The sequence below is a fragment of the Larimichthys crocea genome, chromosome I (assembly GCF_000972845.2).
Source record: "Larimichthys crocea isolate SSNF chromosome I, L_crocea_2.0, whole genome shotgun sequence".
NCBI classification, from domain to species: Eukaryota; Metazoa; Chordata; class Actinopteri; family Sciaenidae; genus Larimichthys; species Larimichthys crocea.
In genome coordinates, this window is record NC_040011.1 from 10,486,106 (window position 1) to 10,512,531 (window position 26,426).

A 26,426-nucleotide genomic window follows, 5' to 3' on the forward strand; every position below is an offset into this window, starting at 1 on the left:
TAGGTCAGAAGTATGTATATATTTAGGGTGCATCGGTTCAAGAGTCAGAATACTCCGGATTCGAGTTGAAGTCCTTTTTACCTGAGAACTACTGCAAACCTAAGGTGAGTACAGTGACTTTATTTGACTTTTTATTTGATTCTATGCTACTTCAGAATCGGTAACTAAACACAGATGACAGTAAAAAGAGCACTTGAGTGACATCACCCATAGATTTCCGAAGTGCTGTTTTGAAGGTTAAAATATAAAATATGTGGCGCTGGCCGATAGCATGTTGGCTGTACTGCTCGTCCGCTTCCTGGCTAATCATAATTTCTGCAAACCTTTGGCACCTACCCATTAATCAATGCTGTTAACTATGTGTAACATTAAGCCTTAATATAATTTGAAAAGGTGATTTAAAAACAAGATCAGCCTCAGTACAGTTGTCATGAACGGGGAAATAATTTTTTGTACAAGACTATAAATATTTTTATTTTTGGCGTGAAGTTGGCCACTTATGGAGGTTCAAATGTTCTGTGGCCTGAATTACAGTTTTTAGCACTACAGCATTAACTTCACTTCACAGTCACAGAGTTTGCTGCTTTCTAAATACTCACCGACCATTTGGAAGTATTTTTCTAATGTTTTATATCTATATATTTCAATTTTTTTTTTTTTATTTCTTTCAGAAAATGAGGATTCAAATTGCGTTGCTGGTCTTTGCATTTGTGGCTGTGATCAATGCAGCACCACTATACCAAGGTAACGAGATAATAAAATCTGATGTGATATGTTGTTGCCGTTCAGTTTTAGTCTCATTATTTAGCATGACAGCAATAACATTCATATTGAGGACTTTATTTTACATGGTTCTAGTTTTAAAGTGTTTAAAACCAACACATGGAGCTAACGTTGCTGTCATAATATTTAGAGAAATGTGTTCTGTGCACCAGATGTATCTTATCTGTTGATGCAATGTCATACCTTTGTATGTACATGTTAGGATGTCAGTGTCTTGAATAATTTTTATTCATGATTCAAAAAGCAAATTCTTTTTCTTCTTTCTTTTTTAAAACTATTTAAATGATTAATTGTTTCAGTACATGTCCTTTTATTAATGGATGCAATGTCTTTCTAACTTCATCAGAGGTAGAGCTAAAGCTGGACGCAGCCACAGAGGCCGCGTTAAAGAAAGCACTGGCAAGTGTGAAGGCCGATTCCTTTGCAGAGGAAGAGCCGAAGCTGGATGCTGCCACAGAGGCCGCATTAAAGAAAGCACTGGCAAGTGTGAAGGCCGATTCCTTTGCAGAGGAAGAGCCGAAGCTGGATGCTGCCACAGAGGCCGCGTTAAAGAAAGCACTGGCAAGTGTGAAGGCCGATGCCTTTGCAGAGGAAGAGCCGAAGCTGGATGCTGCCACAGAGGCCGCGTTAAAGAAAGCACTGGCAAGTGTGAAGGCCGATTCCTTTGCAGAGGAAGAGCCGAAGCTGGATGCTGCCACAGAGGCCGCGTTAAAGAAAGCACTGGCAAGTGTGAAGGCCGATTCCTTTGCAGAGGAAGAGCCGAAGCTGGATGCTGCCACAGAGGCCGCGTTAAAGAAAGCACTGGCAAGTGTGAAGGCCGATTCCTTTGCAGAGGAAGAGCCGAAGCTGGATGCTGCCACAGAGGCCGCGTTAAAGAAAGCACTGGCAAGTGTGAAGGCCGATTCCTTTGCAGAGGAAGAGCCGAAGCTGGATGCTGCCACAGAGGCCGCGTTAAAGAAAGCACTGGCAAGTGTGAAGGCCGATGCCGCTGCAGAGGAGCTGCCAAAACTTGACGCTGCCACAGAGGCCGAGTTAAAGAAAGCACTGGCAAGTGTGAAGGCCGATTCCTTTGCAGAGGCAGAGCCAAAGCTGGATGCTGCCACAGAGGCCGCGTTAAAGAAAGCACTGGCAAGTGTGAAGGGCGATGCCGCTGCAGAGGAGCTACCAAAACTTGATGCTGCCACAGAGGCCGAGTTAAAGAAAGCACTGGCAAGTGTGAAGGCTTGATACTGTTGAAAAGGACCCAGCTGAAGAGGACACTTGTGAAGATGAGAAGGTCATAAAGAATAAATCAATTTAAAATGGAACAAGGATGTTTTATGTTTTGTGGCTTAAAGTTAGTGTGCAGATGGTACTTTTTCCATTGATGTTACTTTTTAAATACTCAACACCTGAACTTCAGCAATACGGGTATCGTTATGATCATCACATTCTGCACAATAAATAGTATTTCAACCATTGAAGCACCGTCGTAGAGTAATAGGATCAAGTACAGGCCTTTTGTCAATATGAAATAAAATGTTTATTTGAACATGCTTTTTCTCTTTTTTTTGTGTGTGGGTGTCCAAATATTTATTAATCAGTTTCATAACCCTACAGTAGCATTTCCTGTATCGTTACTGTATTTTGAAGCTCAAAATGCTGAAATTAATAATCAAAGTGTTTTATAAAAGATGCCTGGTACTGTAAAATTACAGTCTGTGAAAACAAATTCAGTTTTAGCCTGTGTTTATATTCCCGGTAACATTACCATGTTCCTAATACTTACTTAAAGCAATATTACACATAAATTTGTATTTTTTTAAAAAAGTAAGAGATAAAGTAATGTAGAGCTGGTGCTCAAATCTTTGTTATTTGAACACCTACTATTTAAAATGATATATATTACATGACACACAAATGTAATAATTTAATTTGTAATGATACATTTCTCTACTGTCCCAGAATTGTCTGACACACCTTTTTTATTGCCTCAATGGGACATCCTTAATTTTGAGCACTCATAATCCCAGTTGGTCAATCAATGGGTTTGGGTTGATTGAAAAACGGGCACGCCGCCACATTCTGGATCATCTGGAGAAGTTTCACTGTGCAGGCTGGGAGGCCTGTCAGGAGGGCATTACAGTAATCGAGTCATGGTATGAACACAGCCTATATTAGTAGTCGCGTAGCATGTTGAGTGATTTTTCTGATGTTGTGAAGTGCAAAGCCACATGACTGGGCAACTGAGGCGACATGATTAGAAACGGTTAGTTAGTCATCAATCATGACCCCTAAGTTTCTCGCCACCCTGGTTGGAGTAAGACATAGGGAGTCGATTTTGATGTTGATGTCATTGTGTATAGTAGTTCAGTTTAAGATGGTGTGCCTTCATCCATGTGGATATATCCTAGAGGCATTCAGAGACCCATGCGGAGACTAAGGGGTCATCGGGAGGAAATGACAGAAAGAGCTGAGTGTCATCTGCATAGCAGTGATGGGAAAAGCCATGTGAGCGGATAATCGGACCCAAGGAGGTGGTGTAGATAGAAAATAGAAGAACCCCCAGCACCAAGCAATGAACAACAATGACAATACTGTCATGTTTGCCAAACACATCAATTCCTCAAAGTTCTATTGAAACATTAAAACTAAAAACATACTGTTTGAATATACACAAATCGATTTATTGTGCAGTTTATTTACTCTTTTAGATATTAGACTTTATTTAGCATGACATTTGTAGCAATAGCATTCATATTTAAGATTCTCTTTTACAGCCAACACATGGAGCTAAGGTTATAAGAAGCACTCAATTGTTTAAGATTTTCAAAGGTAAATCCTCCATAGTTATCACTGTGAACTGTGCCATGTCCGAATGGAAAATACAGGTATGGCAACAGTAACTAAGGTGGGTGGTAAATCTAAAAGTGCACTTTGTTTCAATCTCATCAGTGAAATTAATTTTACAGATAGCAATCACCACAAAAATATCCGTTTTCATATTGAGTAACTAATGATTTACTAATGATGAGAGTGTTACTAAGGAAAATAATTGCTCCACAAACACACTGCAGTTTCTGCATCGTCATTTCAAACAATTGGTTCATTAGCAAACTTGGCATGTGTCTGAGTTAAAAGTAGCTGTACATTACGTCATATACGCCTTGGAGCATTGTTTGTCACAAACAAGCGGAACATGTGGAAACTTTTCATTGGATTACCTTTCTCACCTGGCATCACTGAACAAATAAGTGTAGCTGCAGGAGCATGTATATTTAAGGGGCATCAGTTCACGAGTCACAATACTCCTGATTCGAGTTGAGGTCTTTTTATACTGTACCTGAGCGCTGCTGCAAACTAAAGGTGAGTGCAGTGCCTCTATTTGACTCTTTATTTGACTCTACTCTGCACAGACATTACAGAATCAGTAAATACTCACCGACCATTTGGAAGTGTTTTTCTAATGTCTGTTTTCTTTCAGAAAATGAGGATCCAAATTGCGTTGCTGGTCTTTGCATTTGTGGCTGTGATCAATGCAGCACCATACCAAGGTAATGAGATAATAAAATCTGATGTAATATGTTGTTGTCGTTCAGTTTTAGTCTCATTATTTAGCATGACAGCAACAACATTCATATTGAGGACTTTATTTTACATGGTTCTAGTTTTAAAGTGTTTAAAACCAACAGATGAACTAACGTTGCTGTCATAATATTTAAAGAAATGTGTTCTGTGCACCAGATGTATCTTATCTGTTGATGCGATGTCATACCTTTGTATGTACATGTTAGGATTTCAGTGTCTTGAATAATTTTTATTTGTTTCTTTTTTTAAATTCTTTAAATGATTAATTGTTTCAGTATGTGTCCTTTTATTAATGGAAGCAATTACATGTCTTTCTAACTTCAGCACTGGAAGATGTGAAGCTTGATCCTGCAGAAGAGGCAGAATTAAAGAAAGCACTGGAAAATGTGAAGCTTGATCCTGCAGAAGAGGCAGAGCTAGAGAAAGCACTGGAAGATGTGAAGCTTGATCCTGCAGAAGAGGCAGAGTTAAAGAAAGCACTGGAAGATGTGAAGCTTGATCCTGCAGAAGAGGCAGAGCTAGAGAAAGCACTGGAAGATGTGAAGCTTGATCCTGCAGAAGAGGCAGAGCTAGAGAAAGCACTGGAAGATGTGAAGCTTGATCCTGCAGAAGAGGCAGAGCTAGAGAAAGCACTGGAAGATGTGAAGCTTGATCCTGCAGAAGAGGCAGAGCTAGAGAAAGCACTGGAAGATGTGAAGCTTGATCCTGCAGAAGAGGCAGAGCTAGAGAAAGCACTGGAAGATGTGAAGCTTGATCCTGCAGAAGAGGCAGAGCTAGAGAAAGCACTGGAAGATGTGAAGCTTGATCCTGCAGAAGAGGCAGAGCTAGAGAAAGCACTGGAAGATGTGAAGCTTGATCCTGCAGAAGAGGCAGAGCTAAAGAAAGCACTGGAAGATGTGAAGCTTGATCCTGCAGAAGAGGCAGAGCTAGAGAAAGCACTGGAAGATGTGAAGCTTGATCCTGCAGAAGAGGCAGAGCTAGAGAAAGCACTGGAAGATGTGAAGCTTGATCCTGCAGAAGAGGCAGAGCTAGAGAAAGCACTGGAAGATGTGAAGCTTGATCCTGCAGAAGAGGCAGAGCTAGAGAAAGCACTGGAAGATGTGAAGCTTGATCCTGCAGAAGAGGCAGAGTTAAAGAAAGCACTGGAAGATGTGAAGCTTGATGCCGCCGCAAAGGAAGCCGTGGAGCTTTCCGCTGCCAATATGGAAGAGAAAGTACTGGAAGATGCGATATATTTGGCACTGCAGTATTTTCTGTTTGATGCCTCTGCAAGCGAAGACCCAAAGCTTGACGCTGCCACAGAGGCAGAGTTAAACAAAGCACTGGAAAATGTGAAGTTTGATACTGCCGCAAAGGAAGCCCTGGAGCTTGCCTCTGCCAATATGGAAGAGAAAGTACTGAAAGATGTGGCGGTTTTTGCCGGAAAGCAATTGATAGATTTCGCACTGCGGTATTTTCTGTTTGATGCCTCTGCAAGCGAAGACCCAAAGCTTGACGCTGCCACAGAGGCAGAGTTAAACAAAGCACTGGAAGATGTGAAGCTTGATCCTGCAGAAGAGGCAGAGTTAAAGAAAGCACTGGAAGATGTGAAGCTTGATGCCGCCGCAGAGGAAGAACCAAAGCTTGATCCTGCAGAAGAGGCAGAGTTAATGAAAGCACTGGAAGATGTGAAGCTTGATCCTGCAGAAGAGGCAGAGCTAGAGAAAGCAGCAAAAGAGCTAAAGCTTGAATAAGGCAAAGATGGATACTGCTGAAGAGGATCTAGGTGAAGATAAAAAGCTTGTGAACAAGGTCATGAAGAATCAATCAATTTAGTATAGAATAAATAATAATACTACTGAAATTAGGAGAAGAATAAATGCATACATTTTGTGGCTTAAAGTTAGTGTGCAGATGGTACTTTTCCATTGATGCTACATTTTCAATACCCAACACCCGATCTTCAGCAACACAGATATTGTTATGATCATCACAGTATCAAGTGCAGACCTTTGACAACATGTAATAAAACGTTTGTTTGTCAACATGCTTTTTACTCTTTTTTTGTGTGTGTGTGGGTGTCCCAAATATTTTATTAATACCTTTTCAGTATCATGACCGTATTTTGAAGCCCAAAACGATAAATGTAATCATCAAGTATATTATAAAATGTGTCTGTTACAATGTTATTAATACTTAGAAATGGGTATTTTTGAGATTTATTACACCGAGTGTAATACCACTGTTGACATATGGACTACTGGGTATTATGATTATAATACTTGTGATCAAAAAATAGGAAATGCTAAGGGTAACAACACAAGACATAGCAGAAACGCTCAAAGAGTTGATGTTAGGGCATCGGAGGGAAAACATTTTCTCTAGAACATATGATCCATATTTCACCAAAATAAGTTTGATTGTTGGTGGTGCTAGATATCGAACGTGGAGCACAAAGTTACATAGTTCAGAAACAGACGTACTGGGAGTGGGAATGACAGACACACCATTCACCTGATTACAAGTCAGTCTAGCATCATTAAAATCTGCTATAGATGCCTGAATACTTGATCCTTGTAGTGAGGGGATCCAGTGACTCTGTTTTGCTGTGGGGGGCTATTTGCTGCCATGGTTTCGGTCCACTTGTCCCAGCAAACCAATACAAAGTTGTTCTGAGTGATCATGTTTATCCTACATTGAAACTTTTCTATGCTGATGAGAGTGGACTTTTCCAGGATGACAATACCTCTATTCATAAGGAGCATGGGTTACTGAATAGCTCAGTGAGTATGAAAAATATGTGAATCATAGGCTTCACAGTCACAGCAGCTTAACCCAATTGAACACCTATGGGAGATGTTGGACTGATGTGTTAGACGGTTACCCCTACCAACAACAAAACATCAAATGAGGAAAGGTTATTTCCGTGCACCAATCAGGATTTAGCAACATCTGAAACTAATGACGTGTGTGTTGTTGCTTATAGTTCCCAGTGTCAATCAAATCTTATCAAATCAAACCTTACGCAGTTGTTGTGAAGTAGATAAGTTGAGGTTATGATGAGTGTTATCATCGATTATTTCGTGATGTACTGATTATATATGATATATGAATATGTGACAACAGTTTATGATGTATATGATCTATGTTACAGCATATGTGCAACACAGTTTAATATTTTTGAGACTTTGAAAACTGTTTAAGCCCGTTGTTGTTTGCCTCACGGTGTTAGCTTTGTTTTTGCTCTTCTCTAATATTGTCTGATGTCATGATCACACCTGGAAGTTTGTGTCCAGGCTTCTTTCCTTCCCTTCGTCTCCTTCTGACGACCATTCATAGCTGAAGTCAAATGTTATTTGTGGAAAAATGTTCATCTTCGCGGTGCAAAGTTCGTTAAAATTTAAGATAGATAACGACCATTAACGAAACAAATTAAGAACACCTGTGAAGCGGAGTAATATATGTAGTTAAAAGTCCCAGTTGTGTTGTGCTCTATATCAGCACTCATGGAACGTTAACTGTTGTATAGTGTTACATAAACAACACTGTATGGCTAAAAACGTAATATAACTGAGAAAGAAAACTACTCAGGCTGTCATGGCAACCAGCTGAGCTGCATCTGTGCTTACTACGTACTACTATGCTTACTTCATCATTTCATGATTTCTTTTCTTCTTCATAATTCCTCAGTCACACATTTTTCTGCAGACGTTTTTCAAGATTGTCACGTAATGAGTAATTCATGGTGGCCCAGCAAAAATATGCATATGTATAATTAATGCATTATCATACGTATCACTTATTTATGGTGTCCTGCTAACATTGGCACATCCTCCGGCCTCCTGCTATCCCTGTGGCTTAAACCAAAGTGCCAGTATGGAGCTGCAGGGTGATGCCAATATGTACTGAATAATCATTTCAAAGAGTTCAATTGAAGAATTGAAGCTTTTATACACTACGTGTGTAAAAGCAAAGACGCAAGCCATACGATTGCCTGTAGGCTTTTGTGGGCGGTCCTTAAAGGGTGGCTCGATGACACGCTGAGGCCACCCTGAGCATACCCCTGCACCCCTAGCAGAGAGACAAAGATCAATTTATCTCGCTCAGAGTGTTTCAAAGTTAGTCTGAACTCATCTGACACGTTTCAGTCGCTTCAAACTGGCTGCTTGACTGCTCCCATTAGGGGGCGTGGCTTCAGCACATTCAGAGGACACGCCCCCACAGCCCTGGAGCTGAGCTGCTCATTTTTTACCTGATTTTGACACCTAATTTCATAAACTTGTCGCTATTTTTAGTCATTCAAATTTGACTGGGTGGTTAATAACACTTTCTTCTTTGGTCTTACAAACTCACATATTTATTACTTACTTTACACAGGTTATAAGTTAAACTGGCTAAAAGTAATGGATAAATGCTTGAAACACCCATCTTCTGCCAGTCCAAGTGGTATTAGTATGAATGCAAACTTGATCAAACAACCTAAACATTAACCGTTCAATTGTATGAAAAGGTTATTTTAACAATATTAACTATTACATCAGTAGCTGTAGCATTATAACATTGTTTAAAATCAATTCCAAGTGACACATTGGAGACACAACAAGTGGTGGCAAAATATCAAACAAAGTTCGAAACCACAGCTGTAGTTTTCTTAGAGAATATCTACATCTATATGCAGTCTTGTGCTGTTACTGACCTCTGTCCTTTCTATACAGTTTTCCCACATAAAGCATGACTGAATTATGTACTGTATTTACATGCTTCAGAGTCATCCTGGCTGGGTGGTACCACGGTTACGTGAGGTGAGCAAACTTTTGTGGCAAGGTCAACTAATGCCCAATTAATATAGAGGGATAGAAGGAGAAGAGAAAAAGATGATTTCGCTTGTTTGCCCCCAGCTGAGAATGTCAAACAGCTGGAAACGATTCACTCAGCTCTTTCCAGGGGAAGATGAAAGGAAAGTTGAAGAGAAGAAGCCAATGAGCGAGTGGGAGAAAGAAAGTGGAGGCTGCTTGACCACAGATTTTTCAGCGTGATTCAGCGTATACTTGGGGTCTCTGCATACTCAAACCTCTCAGTCACTCTTTGCAATAAAAAAACTGGTAGGTTAAAGGTGCCTCAGCAGCAGAACTGGAGTATCCTGTGAAACAAGGTTGCTTGTGGTGCAGTGTAAAGGGATTTGCGTCAATAGTGCTGGCAGTACACTACATGGTGGTATCTCTTGGCACCTGGTCACTGCAGGTTCTTGCTGGTGTCCAGTGTAGTGCCTCAGTTTCCTCTTTTTGTCTTTGTTTACTGAGTTTCATCCCATCTGCATTTATAACTATGGGGGAAGCAGAGAGTGTGCATAGTGCTGCATCGCTGCGACACATCTGGCTGCTTGCCTTTACTTAGAGCTCCTCCTTGTGGTGTGGATTGAGGTATTGCAGATTTTCTTTTTTCCATCACGCAATCCCTGTTGTAAATAAATAAAGAGGTGTGGGTAAGAAAGAGTTTTACAGTTTCCTAATGTTATGGTGCCTTCATCTCATTAATAAATTTGATCAACAGAGGAGTCAATTTATTCTAAACTGTCAAAGAAAATGCTCATCACAGTTTCCTGGAGCTCATTGTGTGACGCCTGTTTTATGTCGTTTGTCTTTTATATTTTGAATCTTCTTGAGCTGCTTTCATGTTTTCATGAGTAAAAGATAATTTCCCACTTTGACTTGTAGTTCCTTTAACAGGTTTTGTTACGTATGTATCAGACAAAATATCAACAACTCACCCAAGAACTCACCGCTGTTACGGGATGTTAGAGCTGCATGATAAAATAAATATGTCAGACAGGAGTAGTTTTGCAACACTGGATAATAAAATGGATGTATTTAAAACAAACCCATGACTGAGGTTGGGTTCAAACACTGCTACATGACAGTTCATAATTAATGATACGTGCAAGGAATAAAGTGTAGGCAACTTCTGTAAATTCTCCTCACATGTTAACCCACATAGCTCTTACCTAATCTGCTGTCTGACATCCAAAACACTTTATAATCAGCAACAAATCAGATGAACACTCTAAATCATGTTCTTGAAATCCTTGGATTTTAGGGTTGTTCGCAACAATTTGTAAATGTAAATGGATGAACATTTGAAATGGTGCAACTTTGTGTTTTACCACAAGGATCTGTTCTTGGACCCCTGCCTTCACATTTACATGGATAATCAAGTTGCTGCAAAATTATTCAATAACCCTCAGGACGCCGTCAGACTTTTTAAGATAGATCATTTAATAGTAACTTGCAGCAAGGGAACAACTCACAGACTCTGTGGTTCAGTAAATGTTCAAAGGTTCAACACAGAATATATATTGAAAGCGGCACTTCCTCAAAACAAAGAATGACACCCATGGCCTATCTGTCACCTACAACTTGCTCATCAACAGCTGCCCTTCTTGGAAAGACAGTGCCGACTGTTAATAGACTTAATGTTGCAACTACCAACCCAGGTCATACTGGGTCATCTCAAAATGGAAAAATACTGAAAGCATAAAGGATAATAACATTTTTCCAACATTTTATGTTTAGGATATCAGTATGTTTAGGACACTTTTATAATAAGACAGGTAATCTAAAGTGTCATTGTGGTGTCTATATATTTTTTACAATACGAAACAAACAATACAACAAACTCTGATGTGGCAGATGAACAGCTAATTTGTAAGTTAACATTCTCAAGGCGTGTTTGGCTTGGAAAAGCAGATCATAGAATAATGCCATGCTACTTTTCTCTTCTCCATTCAGCACAAGAATGCATTTTTTTCTTCCAGCAACAAATCCTAGAAAAACTAATGTGTTAAAATCCTTGTTTATTCTTTTATCTAGAGGATTTTTAGAGTTTGTCTGCAAGAATGTAATAATAAAACCCATTTTTGCTACGGGAGGCAGCTAAAGGAGGTTGTTCTTTTGTAAAACTTGTTTCAAACTAACTGTCGGTTTTTGTTTATCCATACTTTGTTGAAGTGGATGGAGTGTCTCTATGCAATAAGGTCGCTTGTCTTCTGTGGTGCAGTATAAGGGGCCTCGATAGGCTACCACATGCTGGTGCTTCTTGGCTGGGATTCCTGCCTGGTCACTGCAGGTACTTCAGTGTCCAGTGTAGTGCCTCAGTTCCCCCCTTTTTGTCTTTGTTTACTGAGTTTCATCCCATCTGCATTTATAGCCATGGGGCGAAGCAGAGAGTGTGAGCAGAGTGCTGCATTGCTGCGACACATCTGGCTGCTTGCCTTTACTAAGAGCTCCTCCTGCTGGTGTGGGTTGAGGTATTACAGGTTTTCTGTAGATAAATAAAGAGGTGTGCGTGTGTGTGGGAGGGGATGAGGTCAGCTAAAACAGCAGGACCTTATAGCATCGCTGCTGTGACTGGTAGCCCACACACACACTGCTGTGACAGGCTTGAGGCTCTGCAGAGCAGCTCCTTGGATCAATGAACACAGAGGCAAAGTGCTGCTGTGATTCAAGGTGTTGCTCTTAGACAGTCAGTGTTAGATGAAAAACTCTGTGTTAACAACTCCATTTATGCAACGACTAAATGTACGTGTCACTGTCTGTGAATATGATCAGTAGATGAATCATTTATTCTAAAATGTCAATGACAGTGTGTGAAAAATCATCACAGTTTCCTGAAGCTCAATGTGTGACCCCAGCAGGGCCTGCCCTAAGCATTTAAAGGGCCCTAAGCAAGATTTCGTTTGTGGGCCCCAAAGAACTTCTAATGCAGTCAACAAATCGAGATGGACAAATCATTCAACATCAAATCTCTTTCTGTATGTAATGTGAGAAGTAAATGATGGAGAAAACAAAACAAACTGTTCAAAGATCAGCTGTGGCCCTAAGCAACCGCATGTGTGACGGCTTTAGATGTTTTGTTTTGTCTGACCGTGAGCTGGAAACTCAAAGATTTTCCACTTGCAATTGTATAAAATTGTATTGTATATTGAATTTCTTCAAGACATATATTAAAGGTGTGTTTTTGTTTTGGGATTTGAAGGTGAAGAGAGTTCCAGAGGGAGGAGAAGGCTCTGTCGCCCCAGGTTTGGTGCTTGGTGGAGGTTTGTATCGGAGGATCTTCCTTTCCTTAAAACATTTTTAACTGGTTATCAAAATTGATGTTGATTCATTTTCTGTTACTCTAGTACAAATGTGACCTTTAACACACAGGCCTCTGTGTTGTGTACGCCTAAGCATTGTCTCACATATTGAGACAATCGAGAAAAATCGTAGCTGAGTCGATCAAATCGAGTGTTTGCTGTTCTTCTTCCCTCGTCTGTAGTGGAAGAAGTGGAAATACCTTTACCACATTTCTAACACAGTCATCGCAACGCTACACCTACGACTGAGCTGCAAGACCTAGCAGAGACCACGATGAATAAATGACTGAATGAATTAGTCTGTGTTGATGCCAGCACAAACCCACACTGATGATCGGCGGTAGAAGCCAGAGAAAATAATAAAAGCAGTGAAGATCATTCATTGTTTTTATTGATAGGTACAACATTAAGACAATAAATGGGGGTCTTGTGACATAATGTGTTCAACGTACACTGTTCATGAACAAGCAACAATAAGACAATCTCTCTTCTATCGCTATGTCGATTCCTCTATACGTCCTCCCTTCCCCTGCCGGTATTGCAATTCATTTGATACTATCACTACTGTTGCATACACTTTTGTCAGACAGAGAAGACAGTCCATAGATACCTCCATTACATGTACCCATGTACATGTACAGAATCTATACATACAAATCTATATTAACAGTAGAGGAACAAAAAGTGCTGTAAATTCATGCTACAGTGCTGTGCTAAATCAAGACCTACACGTACGTTTGTACTGCCTGAAATACAACAAAAAAAAGTTCTTTCTGTTGACCAATTCTTTACAAAAACAGAAAATCCTCATAGTTATTACAAAGACTTTAAAAAGTTAGCCCACCAGGCTGCAAATCATTTTAATCAGTGAAACTTTACTGGTTCCTAAAGGTAATTTAATCCACTAATTAAAACTGAATTTGCGCAGTTAAATAAGTTCCACGTGATGCTACAGTTTAATGTGTATAATGGTCGTAAACATTAATCTCATACAACACATTCAACGAGTAAATTCAGTGATGCATTCCACTGTATCTATTATACAGTTATACAAATACTAAAAAGTACAAAAAATAGTTTATGCTTCAGGAGACAGATGAGATCTGGATTTAAATCCTATGAAGATGACGGGGTGTGTTTCACCATGTAAAACATCAGTGTCCCAAATAAGGCAAAACAATAACTTCCCTAATGATTGCGTGATTAAAAAACAAAGGTTCACTCAACGGTGACATGAGAGAAATAAATAAAATAAAGTGCCTATCGTGTGAATAAGTTAAGATGGGTTAGAGGTTTGAGAACAGAGTTGTTTCCAGTGTGATGGCAGGTGGAAGGAAGCGCCCTCGGGTGTACTCGTGCAGAGTTCAGCGCAGTGAGTTGGTGGGCATACAGTCGCACAGAGCCCTCCTCTCTGCCCTCAGCACCAGCGTCTCTGTCTGCAATGGACAAAACAACATGTAACTCAGCTCGAGGGGCACAGCTGTCTCACTTTTACTGTTTCGGTTTGCTGCGTGCATCTGCACAGTGCGTGGTTTACTTCTCCTGCCCTGAACTTCTGCAGCTTGTGAGGAACACGGCAGACAAAGGCTGAAAAAAAGTCCTCCAACCCATTTAGGTGTTTTATTTAAAGCCGAAAGGCGCCAGAACCAATCATTAATCAAAGATAATGCAGTAGTAGTAGTAAGTTAAACATTATTTGTTGAGTTTAAAGCTTCGGCATTGATTGTTGGTTCAAAATATTTTTATATGACATAATATTTATCAAGTATCAGCTGTCTATCAAGTAAATCTTTAGATGATTGTTGGGTTAGTGCATCAAATAAAGTGTTGTTGATTATTTATTTAACTGATGAGACATCTAAGTTATAGTTTGTTTAAGTCATTTTGAATTTGTTAATGAATTTATTAGCGGTTCTGATTAATTTCCATCAGCTGTGTGAGGAGGAAGAGGTGTGACGGAAGCTGTCCTTTGTCTTTAACCTCATGTTTTAAGTTTGAACATGTTTGTTTATTTTGTTTTAAAAGAAATAATCAATGGAATAAATCAGAAACAACGGTGTTGATCTGATTTGTCTTGTTGAATAAAATAACACATACAAACCTCCAGTATATACAACCAACCCAACGAGACTCATCAGCTTGTGAATCATAACTCTAACACTTTTGTCAGACTTCACTCACCCTGGCGTCAAGGTTGAAGGCGGTCTTCTTTAGGTCTTGCAGCGCCCTCTGCATGAACTCAAATGCGTGACAATCCACACATGGACGACCTGGAAATAAGAAGAAAATAAAGACATTCATATGTTGTTTTGTTGTCATTTCAAGTAAATATCACAGGATGATGGTAGAACATGGTGTATAAGAGAAGTAGAAAGTCAAAGTCGTCACTAAGTGAGTGGTCATACCCCCTGACAGTATAAAGAATAAACAGTGTGACGTCACCTGTAGGTTTCTGAAGAGCTCAAAATCTGTGCAGGTGAGTTGTATATAAATTCACCCTCAGTACAGTTGTCATGAACAGGGAAATCAGCTACAGAGACCAAAACAGTTTTTTGTACCAGGCTGTAAACATGTTTATTTCTGCTGTGAAGTTGGACATTTGAACATGGGGACTTATGGAGACTGACTCACTTCTGGAGCCAGCCTCAAGTGGACGTTTGAGGAACTGCAGTTTTTGGCACTTTCGCATTGGCTTCACTTCCCAGCCACGGAGGCTGACCCTTTCTAATAAGTAAGTAAGTGTATTGAACAAAGTGAGGTTGTGATTTATTTAATTTGTAACAAGGATGATTGTTTTACTTTAAGGAGCTAATTATGCTGATTTCATTAATTTGGCTTTCACTTTTTACTTTCTTGGTGTAATTTTTTTTATTTCATTTATACCCTGCGGTTATTATTTATATCATGGTCACTTACTTTTGTAATATTATTGAGTGTGCGTGCAAAGCGCACACTATATGTTATCCACCGCGCTTATTGAGTGTGCCTGAAAGCGCACACTATATGTTATCCACCGCGCTTATTCTTATTAGTGACGAGTGCCTACGACACTCGTCAACTACTCACAGAGCTAGCAAGCTCTGGGAGTAGTTGACGAGTGCCGTAGGCACTCGTCAACTATTGTTCTTCTGCGTGTTTCATGGCATTATTATTATTCATTTTCCGCCCTTTTTCGAACATGAATGCGGCCCGCAGCGGTGAGAGGACCCCAACAAATTATATATCAAAACGTGCGTCTTGATCCCGAATCGAGTGCTATTACTTTTCTAAGAGATTCGCGTGTTTTTCGCGAATTTATTCTGGAAAAACTGCGAAAAATTTCCCATAGGGAATGACTGGGGAGGCCTGAAAAAAAGTACATTTCAACAGACATTTTCAACAATGAACTGCTCTGGCATACTTTAACCGAGAGACTGCATTTGAACTTTAAAACGGAGGTATGCTTCCCTTATCTTCAGGGATTCACGACACTCATCGACAGCTTTTACCGTTTTTAAACTATCAAGGCTCAAAGTTGAGCAGGTTTTTAGTCAAATTTCTGGGTTTATAATGGGTGTGTATGTGGCGGAATGTTTGAGCTAGAGTGGATGACATCATCAGCTTGAGTGAGGAGCAGGGAGAAAAATCAGTGAAAAAATAAAACGTATTCGACTACCGTGGCCTCAAATGCCCCACTACAGACATGATTATCCCCTCAAATGTAGGAAAATTCGAGGTGATCGCAGCGATAACACTGTTGAAGCTGTCTCTTTTATAGTTTTGGCTCCATACAGGCCAACTGATCGAGTACTCACATCCTCAGCGTCATTCACTCCCATGTTAAAAAAGGAGGGAAATTTTCTTAAGGAAGGCAGAAGTAACGTTTCTCTCTCTTGCTCCTGAGGGCACGTTTCTTCATTTATCGACACAAAATAACTATGTAAAACGATCAGGAAGGGCATGCGATGCCCCCAGTTATGTCGGTTCAATGATTGGAAATACGGTTTGGCCATAGAGCCCTCCTCTTCGAGGGCTGGTCTCAGCATTTTCCCTCTCTCTCTGTCAGGATTTTCAACTGCCGACAGAGACAGCAGAGCAGCTAGCACATTAGCGCTAGCTGTAAAGACATGCTAACTGCTAACATTAGTCTGTCTCTCTCTCTCTCTCACTCACTCACTCACTCACTCACAAACACACACACACACACACACACAGGGTTTGGTTGTATATGAAACGGTACTGAGGTTTTTGTATGTGGTTATTTTATTCAACAGACAAATCGATCAACACTGTCGTTTCTGATTTAGTCCATCGATTATTTTCTTTTTAAAACAAAACCGAACAAACATTTTTCAACTTAAAAATGAGGTTAAAGAAAGACAAAGGACAGCGTCCGTCACACCTCTTCCACTTCCTCCTCAACACAGCTATGGAAGTCTAATTAATCAGAACAGCTAATAAATTCATTAACAAATTCAAAAGTTACTTAAACAAAACTAGAAACGTAGATGTCTCATCAGTTAAATAAATAATAATCCAAAACTTTATTTGATGCACTAAACCCAACAATCATCCTAAAGAGTTACTTGATAGACAGCTGATACTTGATAAATATAATAAAATTAAAAAAATTGTTGAACCAACAATCACGCCGAAGCTTTAAAAAACCAACAAATAATTGTTTAAAACTTACTACTACTCTAACGACTACTGCATTATCTTTGATTAATGATTGTTCTGCGGCTGGCGCCTTTTTGGCTTTAAAAGAAAACACCGAATGGGTTGAGGACTTTTTTTTCAGCCTTTGTCTACAGTGTTTTCCTCACAAGCTGCAGAAGTTCAGGGCAGGAGAAGTAAAACACGGCGCGGTGCAGATGTGTGTGAGTGAACGGAAGCAAACCGAAAGCAGTAAAAAGGAGACAGGCGGTGCCCATAGAGCGAGGACATGTTGTTTTGTACCATTGCAGACAGAGACGGCTGGTGCTGAGGGCAGAGAGGAGGCTCCTGTGCGACTGTAATGCCCACCACTCACTGCGCTGAACTCTGGCACGAGTACAAACCGAGGGCGCTTCCTTCAACACTGCCATCACACTGGAAACAACTCTGTTTGGCTCGAAAACCTCTAACCCATCTTAACTTATTCACACGATAGCACTTTATTTATTTATTTCCTCATGTCACCGTTGAGTGAACCTTTGTTTTTTTAATCATGGCAAAGCATTAGGGAAGGTATTGTTTTGGCCGTATTTGGGAACACGATGTTTTCATGGTGAAAACACAAACCCCGTCATCTTCATAGATTTAAATCCAGATCTCAATGTCTCCTGAAGCATAAACTATTGTTGTACTTTTAGTATTTTAATAACTGTATAATAGATACAGTGGAATGCATCACTGAATTTATCGTTGAATGTGTTGTATGAGATTAATGTTTCGACATTAGACACATTAAACGTAGCATCAAGTGAACTTATGTAACGCGGCAAATTCAGTTTTATTAGTGGATTAAATTACCTTTAGGAACCAGTAAATTTCACTGATTAAAATGAGTTGCAGCCTGGTGGGCTAAACTTTTTAAAGTCTTTGTATAACTATGAAATGAGGATTTTTCCCTGTTTTTGTAAAGATTGGTCACAGAAAGAACTTTTTTTTTTTTGTTTGTATTTCAGCAAGTAACAAACGTACGTGTAGGTCTTGATTTAGCACAGCACTGTAAGCAGGAATTTACAGCACTTTTTTGTGTCCGGCTAACTGTTAAGATAGATTTGTATGTATAGAGTCTGTAACAGTACATGGGTACATGTAATGGAGGTATCTATGGACTGTCTTCTCTGTCTGACAAAAGTGTATGCACAGTAGTGGATAGTATCAAATAATTGCAATCCGGCAGGGGAAGGAGGACATATAGAGGAATCGACATAGCGAGAGAAGAGAGATTGGTCTTAGTGTGTGCTTGTTCATGAACAGGGTACGGTGAACACATGATGTCACAAGACCCCCATTTATTGTCTTAATGTTGTACCGATCAATAAAAACAATGAATGAGCTTCACTGCTTTTATTATTTTCTCTGGCTTCCATACGCCGATCATCAGTGTGGGTTTGTGCTGGCATCAGCACAGCCTAATTTCATTCAGTCATTTATTCATCGTGGTCGCTGCTAGGTGTGTGCAGGCTCAGTCGTAGGTGTAGCGTGCGATGACTGGGGTTAGAAATGTGGTAAAGGTATTCCACTTCCACTACAGACGAGGGAGAAGAAGACAGCAAACACGCGTTTATCGACTCAGCTACGATTTTTCTCGATTGGTCTATATGTGAGACGATGCTTAGACGTACAACACACAGAGGAAGAGGCCTGTGTGGTTAAAGGTCACATTTTACTAGAGTAAAGAAATAATCAACATCAATTTGTGAATAACAGTTAAAAATGGTTTAAAGGAAAGAAAGATCCTCCGATACAAACCTCCACAGCACCAAACCGGGGGTGAAACAGAGCCTTCTCCTCCCTCTGGAACTCTCTCACCTCAAATCCCAAAACAAAAACACAGCACCTTTAAATATATGTCTTTGAAGAAAATACAATATACAAGACAATTTTTAGATAATTGCAAGTGGAAAATCTTTGAGTTCCAGCTCACGGTCAGACAAAACAAAACATCTAAAGCCGTCACACATGCGTTGCTTAGGGCCACAGCGGAATCGTTGACAGTTTGTTTTTGTTTTCTTCGCCATCATTACTTCTCACATACATAAGCCAAGAGATCTGATGTTGAATGATTTGTCGACTGCAAATTAGGAGTTCTTTGGGGCCCACAAACAAAATCTTGCTTGGGCCCTTTAAATGCCTAGGGCCGGCCCTGCTGGGGTCACACATGGAGCTTCAGGTCAGGAAACTGTGATGATTTTCAGCACACTGGTCATGACAGTTTAGAAGAAATGTGCATCCACTGATCATATTCACAGACAGTGACACGTACAGTTAGTCGTTGCATAAATGGAGTTGTTACACAGAGTTTTCATCTAACACTGACTGTCAAGAGCAACACCTGGAATCACAGCAACACTTGCCTCTGGTTCAGTGATCAAGGAGCTGCCTGCAGAGCCTCAAGCCTGTCACAGCAGTGTGTGTGTGGGCGAACCAGTTCCACAGCAGCGAAGGCGATAAAGGTCCGGCTGTGTTTTAGCTGACCTCATCCCCTCCCACACACACGCCACCTCTTTATTTATTTACAAAAACCTGTAATACCTCAACCCACACCAGCAGGAGAGCGCTAGTAAAGGCAAGGAGCCAGATGTGTCGCTAAGCGATGGCAGCACTCCCTGCTCACACTCTCATCTGCTTCGACCAATGGATTAAAGGCAGATGGGATGAAAGTCTGTAAACAGAGACAAAAAGGGGGAACTGAGGCACTACGGCTGGACACTGAAGTACCGCAGTGGAACAGGCAGGAATCCGCAGCCAGAAGCACCATGTGGTAGCCCTATCGGGCCCCCTTATACTGCCAGCAACAGAAGACAAGCGACCTTATGCACAGGTCCAAGACACAGAGACACTCCGACCTTGAACAAAGTGTGGATAAACAAAAACCGACAGTTAGGTTGAACAAGTTTTAAATAAAAGAAACAACCTCCCCCCCCCCTTGTTTTAACTGCCTCCCGTAGCAAAATGGGGTGTATTATTAGCATTCTGGCAGACAAACTCTAAATCCCTGGATGAAAGAATCAACAAGGATTTTAACACTTATTTTTTTCTAGATTTGGTTGCTGCTGGAAGAAAAAAATGCATTCTTGTGGTGAATGGAGAAGAGAAAAGTAGCATGGCATCAGTCTATTCTAGATCTGCTTTGCCAGCCAACCACACCCTTGAGATGGTTAAGATACAATTAGCTTGTTCACCGGCCACTCTCTTCTGAGTTTGTTGTATTTTTGTTCGTATTGTAAAAAATAATAGAACCACAAGGACACTTTTAGATACCTGTCCCGTAATTATAAAAGTGTCCTAAACATACTGATATCCTTAAAAATGTTGGAAAAATGTTATTATCCTTTATGCTTCAGTAGTTTTCCATTTTGGATGACCCAGTATGACATGGGTTGGTAGTTTCAAACATGAAGTCTATTACAGTTCAGCACTGTCTTTCCAAGAAGGGCAGCTGTTGAATGGAGCAAGTTCTAGGTGAAAGATAGGCCATGGGTGTCCATTCGTTGTTTTAGGAAGTGGCCGCTTTCAATATTATGTGTGTTAACCCTTGAACCTTTACGGAACCACAGTTCTGTGAGTTTGTTCCCTTTGCTGCAAGTTACGATTAAATGATCTATCTTAAAAAGTCTGACGGCGTCCTGAGGGTTATGGAATATTTTGCAGCAAGTGATTATCTATGTAAATGTGAAGGCAGGGGTCCCAAGAACAGATCCTAGTGGTTACAACACAAAGTTGCAAACCGTTTCAAATGTTCCATCCTTTACATTGACAAATTTTGCGAACAAACCCTAAAATCCAAGGATTTCAAGAACATGATTTAGAGTTGTTATCTGATTTGTTGCTGATTATAAAGTGGTTTTGATGTCAGCAGCAGATTAGGTAAAGAGCTTATGGGGGTTTAACATGTGAGGAGAATGGTACACAGAAGTTGCCACACTTTATTTCCTTGCACGTATCATTAATTATGAACTGTCATGTAGCAGGGTTTTGAACCCAACTCATCATGGGTTGTTTTTAAATAACATACATTTTATTATCCAGTGTTGCAAAACTTACTCCTGTCTGACATATTTAGTTTATCAGGCAGCTCTAACATCCTGTAACAGCGGTGAGTTTCATGGGTGAGTTGTGATATTTTGCATGATACATACGTAACAAAACCTGTTAAAGGAACTACACGTTAAGTGGAAATTATCTTTTAACTCATGAAAACATGAAGCAGCTCAGAAGAGTCAAAATATAAAAACACAACAACATAAAACAGGCGTCACACAATGAGCTCCAGGAAACTGTGATAGGCATTTTTCTTTGACAGTTTAGAATAAATGACTCCTCTGTTGAGCAAATTTATAATGAGACGAAGGCACCATAACATTAGGAGACAGTAAATCTTCTTACCCACACCTCTTTATTTATTTACAACAGGGAATTGCGTGATGGAAAAAAAGAAAATCTGCATACCTCAATCCACACGCACAAGGAGGAGCTCTAAGTAAAGGCAAGCAGCCAGATGTGTCCGCAGCGATGCACACTATGACACTCTCCTGGCGTCCCCCATGGTTTATAATGCAGATGGGAGGAAACTCATAACAAAGACAAAAAGAGGAAACATGAGGCACGAAACTGGACAACCAGCCAGACCTGCAGTGAACAGGTGCCAAGAGATACCACCAGTAGTGTACTGCCAGCAAGATTGACGCAAATCCCTTTACACTGCACCACAAGCAAACCTTGTTTCACAGGATACTCCAGTTCTGCTGCTGGGCAACCTTTAACCTTACATTTTTTTTATTGCAAGATTGAATGAGAGGTTTGGAGTATGCAGAGGACCCCAAGTATAGCGCTGAATCACGCTGAAAATCTGGGTCAAAGCGCCCTCCACTTTCCTTGTCTCCAACTCGCTCATTTGGCTTTTCTCTCTTCAACTACGTTCTTTCATCTTCCCTGGAAAGAGCTGAGTTGAATCGTTTCCAGCGGTTTGAACATCTCAGCTGGGGGCAACAAGCGAAATCATCTTTTTTTCTTCGCCTTCGATCCCTCTATATTAATTGGGCATTAGTTACGCTTTTTCCACAAAAGTTTGCTCACCTCACGTAAACCGTGGTACCAACACCCAGCAGGAGACCTCTGAAGCATGTAAATACAGTACTAATTCAGTCATGCTGTATGTGGGAAAACTGTATAGAAAGGACAGAGGCAGTAACAGCACAAGACGGCATATAGATGTAGATATCTCTAAGAAAACTACAAGCTAGACACAGCGGGGTGGTTTCGAAAACTTTGTTTGATATTTTGGCCACCACTTATTGTGTCTCCAATGTGTCACTTGGGAATTGATGGGAAACAATGTGATAATGCTACACTACTAACGATTTTAATAGGTAATAATTTGTTAAAATAAAAAACCTTTCATACAAGTGAATGCTTAATGTTTAGGTTTTTGATCAGTTTGCTTCATACTAATACCACTTTGGACTGGCAGAAGAGGGGGTGTTTTCAAGCATTTATCCATTACTTTTAGCCAGTTTAACTTATAGCCTGTGTAAAGTAGTAAGTAAATAAATATGTGAGTGTTGTCAGGACCAAAGAAGAAAGTGTTGTTAACCACCCACCCAGTCAAACAGAATTTTGAAATGACTGACTAAAAATAGCGACAAGTTTTATGAAATTATGGTGGTAAAATCAGTAAAAAATAAGCAAAGCTCAGCTCCAGGGTGTGGGGGGGCGTGTTCCTCTGAATGTGGCTGAAGCACGACCGCCCCCTCGAAGCGGAGCAGTAGCAGCCAGTTTGAAAAAGCGACTGAACGTGTCAATGAGTTCAGACTAACTTTGAAACACTCTGAGCGAGATGAATTGATCTCTGTCTCTCTGGCGAGGGGTGCAGGGGTATGCTCAGGGTGGCCTCAGCGTGTCACGAGCCACCCGTTAAGGGACCGCCCACAAAAGCCTACAGGCAATCGCATGGCTTGCGGTCTTTTTCCTTTTTTACACACGCGTGTATAAAGCTTCATTCTTCAATTGAAACTCTTTAAATGATTATTCAGTACATATTTGGTAATCACCCCCTGCAGCTCCAGACGGGCACTTGGGGTTTAAGCCACAGGGATAGCAGGAGGCCGGAGGATGTGCCACTGTTAGCAGGACACCATAAATAAGTGATACGCATGATAAGGCATAAGTATACATATGCAATGTTTTTGCTGGGCCAACAACCATGAATGACTCGTACGTACAATCTTGGAAAAACGTCTGCGAAAAATGTGTGACGAGGAATTATGAAGAAGAAAAGAATCATGAAATGATGAAAGTAAGCATAGTAGTCAGCGTAGTAAAGCACAGATATGCAGCTCAGCTGGTTGCATGACAGCCTGAGTAGTTTTTCTTTCTGCATTTAATATTACGTTTTTAGCCATACATGTTGTTTTGTAACACTATACACAGTTTTAACGTTCCATGAGTGCGGATATAGAGGGCCACAACACAACTGGGCTTTGAACTACATAGATTAACTCCACGTCACAGGTGTTTCTTAGATTTGGTTCGTTATGGGCGTTATCTCTTAAATTTACGAACTTTGCCCGCGAAATGAACATTGTTCACAAATAACTTTGCTAAGCTATGAATGGTCCGTCAAAGGAGACAAGGAAGGAAAGAAGCCTGGACACAAACTTCCAGGTGTGACAATGACATCAGACAATATTAGAGAAGAGCAAAAACAAAGCTAACACCGTGAGGCAACCACAACAAGGCTTAAACATTTCAAAGTCTCAAAAAAAATATTAAACTGTGTTGCACATATGCTGTACATAGATCAGATACATCATAAACTGTGTCCCAGATTCATATATCATATATTATCAGTACATCACGAAAATTAATCGAGGATAACACTATCATAAACCTAACCTCAACGTATCTACTTCACAACACTGCGTAAGGTTTTTGTTTGGATAAGGATTTGATTGACACTGGGACTATAAGCAACAACACACACGTCATAGGTTTCAGATGTTGCTAAATCCGATTGGTGGCACCGGAATAAACCTGTCCTCATTTGATGTTTTTGTTGTTGGTAGGGGTAAACCGTCTAACACATCAGTCCAACATCGCGCCATAGGTGTTCAATTGGGTTAAGCTGCTGTGACCCTGAAGCCTATTGATTCCATATGTTTCAATACGCATTGACAAATTCAGTTAACCCTGCTCTTTATGAATAGGGGTAAAATTGCATCCTGGAAGAGTACACTCGCACAGCATAGAAAAGTTTCAATGTAGGATAAAAATGAAGCCTCGAAACAACTTTGTATGGGTTTGCTGGGACAAAAAGGGACCGAAACCATGGGCAAGCAAATAGCCCCCCACAGCAAACAGAGTCACTGGATTGGATACCCTCACTACAAGGAGCAAGTATGCAGGCATCTATAGCAGATTTTAATGATGCTAGACTGAGCTTGTAATCAGGTGAATGGTGTGTCTGTCCTTTTCCACTCTCCCAGTAACGTCGGTTTTCTGAACTATGTAACTTTGGCTCAACGTTCGATATCTGAACACACCAACAATCAAACTTATTGTGGTGAAATATGGATCATATGTTCTAAGGAAAATGTTTTCCCACCCCCCTCCGATGCCCTAACAGCAACTCTTTGAGCGTTTCGGTTCGGCTATGTCTTGTTTGTGGCACCTTAGCATTTCCTATTTTTTTATACAAGTATTATAATCATAATACCCAGTAGTCCATATGTCAACATGGTATTAATACACTTGGTGTAATAAATCTCAAAAGAACCATTTCTAAGTATTAATAACATTGTAACAGGACAACATTTTAATGAATATACTTGATGATTACATTTATCGTTTTGGGCTTCAAAATACGGTCATGATACTGAAAATGTATTAATAAAATATTTGGGACACCCACACACACACAAAAAAAGAGTAAAAAGCATGTTGATCCAAACAAACGTTTATTACATGTTGTCAAAGGTCTGCACTTGATACTGTGATGACATAACAATATCTGTGTTTGCTGAAGATCGGGTGTTGGGTAATTGAAAATGTAGCATCAATGGAAAAGTAACCATCTGCACACTACTAACTTTATTTAAGCCACAACTGTATGCAATTTATTCTTATTATATATTTATTCTTATATTTTAATCCTAATTCAGTAGTATTATTATTTATTCTATACTAAATTGATTGGATGTTCTTCTTCATGACCGGTTTCACAAAAGCTGTTTTCTTCACCTAGATCCTCTTCAGCAGTAAAGCCATTCTTTGCCTTAATTCAATCCAAGCTTTAGCTCTTTTGCTGCTTTCTCTAGCCCTGCTCTTTCTGCAGGATCAAAGCTTCACATCGTCCACTTTCCAGTGACTTTACTCTAGCTTGAGCTCCTAGCCTCTCTCTGCCTCGTCTCTAAACTCTACTCTCTGCCTCTATCCTTCTTCTGCAAGGATCAGTTTGGTTATTCTTTCCTCTGGCGGGGGGCGCAATCAAAGGCGCTTCACACAATCTTCCAGTGCTTTGTTAACTCTGGCCTCTGTGGCAGCGTCAAGCTTTGGGGGGTCTTCGATTGCAGAGGCATCAAACAGAAATACCCGCAGTGCGAAATCTATCAATGCTTTCCCGGCAAAAACCGCCCACAACCACATCTTTCATTCATTCAGTACTTTCTCTTCCATAGTGGCAGAGGGCAAGCTCCAGGGCTTCCGTCCTTTTGCGGCATTAGCAAACTTCCCATTGTTTTTTTCCAAGTGCTTTCCAGTGCGCCTTGTTTAACTCTAATAAACTAACTCTGTAAAAAAAAAGTTTAACTTTACTCTGCCTCTGTGGCAAGCGTCAACTTTGGATTTGGGGGGTGGGTCCTTTTGTTGGGTGGTTGTTGGGTGTTGGGAGGTTGGGTCTTCGCTTCCAGAGGCATCAAACAGAAAATACTGCAAGGTGCCAAATATATCGCATCTTCCAGTACTTTCTCTTGTTCTCTTCCCATATGCAGCGGAAAGCTCCACTCCACGGCTTCCGTTGCGGCGGCATCATCAAGACTTAACAATCTTCAACACATCTTCCAGTCTTCCATCCCAAGGTGATTTTCGTTGAAACCTCTAACTCGGTTAACAAAAACTCTGCCTCTTCTGCAGGATCAAGCTTCCACAAGCCTTCACATCTTCCGTTGCTTCTTTTAACAACTCGTCTTTAATTCTTCCTTTAACATCTTCCTTTAACTCGACTCTAAACTCTCTTAAAACTCTAAACTCTGCCGCTTCTGCAGGAGCAAAGCTTCAC

The 26,426-nt window shown here is 40.4% G+C and overlaps 3 protein-coding genes across 6 annotated transcripts in view; 2 read left to right on the forward strand and 1 right to left on the reverse strand.

The window, feature by feature from the left end:
* Positions 1-2,235, forward strand: LOC113748024 (uncharacterized). Of its 2 annotated transcripts, XM_027290516.1 has the most exons (4): positions 2-104; positions 672-744; positions 1,130-1,842; positions 2,005-2,235. In XM_027290516.1, the coding sequence occupies exons 2-4, from the start codon at positions 675-677 to the stop codon at positions 2,008-2,010; spliced, it is 789 nt and encodes a 262-aa protein (XP_027146317.1). In that variant the 5' UTR covers positions 2-104; positions 672-674; the 3' UTR covers positions 2,011-2,235. The 2 variants fall into 2 exon arrangements, with proteins under 2 accessions (XP_027146295.1, XP_027146317.1); XM_027290494.1 differs by having other exon boundaries at positions 1-104; positions 1,130-2,235.
* A 1,646-nt stretch (positions 2,236-3,881) lies between these two features.
* LOC113745577 (fibrous sheath CABYR-binding protein-like) lies at positions 3,882-6,343 on the forward strand. Of its 2 annotated transcripts, XM_027277261.1 has the most exons (3): positions 3,882-4,128; positions 4,247-4,316; positions 4,675-6,343. In XM_027277261.1, the coding sequence occupies exons 2-3, from the start codon at positions 4,250-4,252 to the stop codon at positions 6,081-6,083; spliced, it is 1,476 nt and encodes a 491-aa protein (XP_027133062.1). In that variant the 5' UTR covers positions 3,882-4,128; positions 4,247-4,249; the 3' UTR covers positions 6,084-6,343. The 2 variants fall into 2 exon arrangements, with proteins under 2 accessions (XP_027133062.1, XP_027133015.1); XM_027277214.1 differs by having other exon boundaries at positions 3,882-4,316.
* Positions 6,344-12,829: 6,486 nt separating this feature from the next.
* nicol1 (NELL2 interacting cell ontogeny regulator 1) overlaps positions 12,830-26,426 on the reverse strand; it is a 16,746-nt gene continuing 3,149 nt past the window's right edge. The window contains exons 1-2 of one of the 2 annotated variants that reach the window (XR_003462772.1): positions 14,642-14,767; positions 12,834-13,896 (exon numbers count right to left, since the gene is read on the reverse strand). Coding sequence is in view for 1 of the 2 variants with exons in the window: in XM_027281556.1 (XP_027137357.1) it covers positions 13,825-13,896 (72 nt within the window). In the remaining variant the exon portion in view is untranslated. Of the gene's footprint in view, positions 13,897-14,641; positions 14,768-26,426 lie in introns of those variants that run through there. The other variant, XM_027281556.1, reaches the window with a different exon arrangement.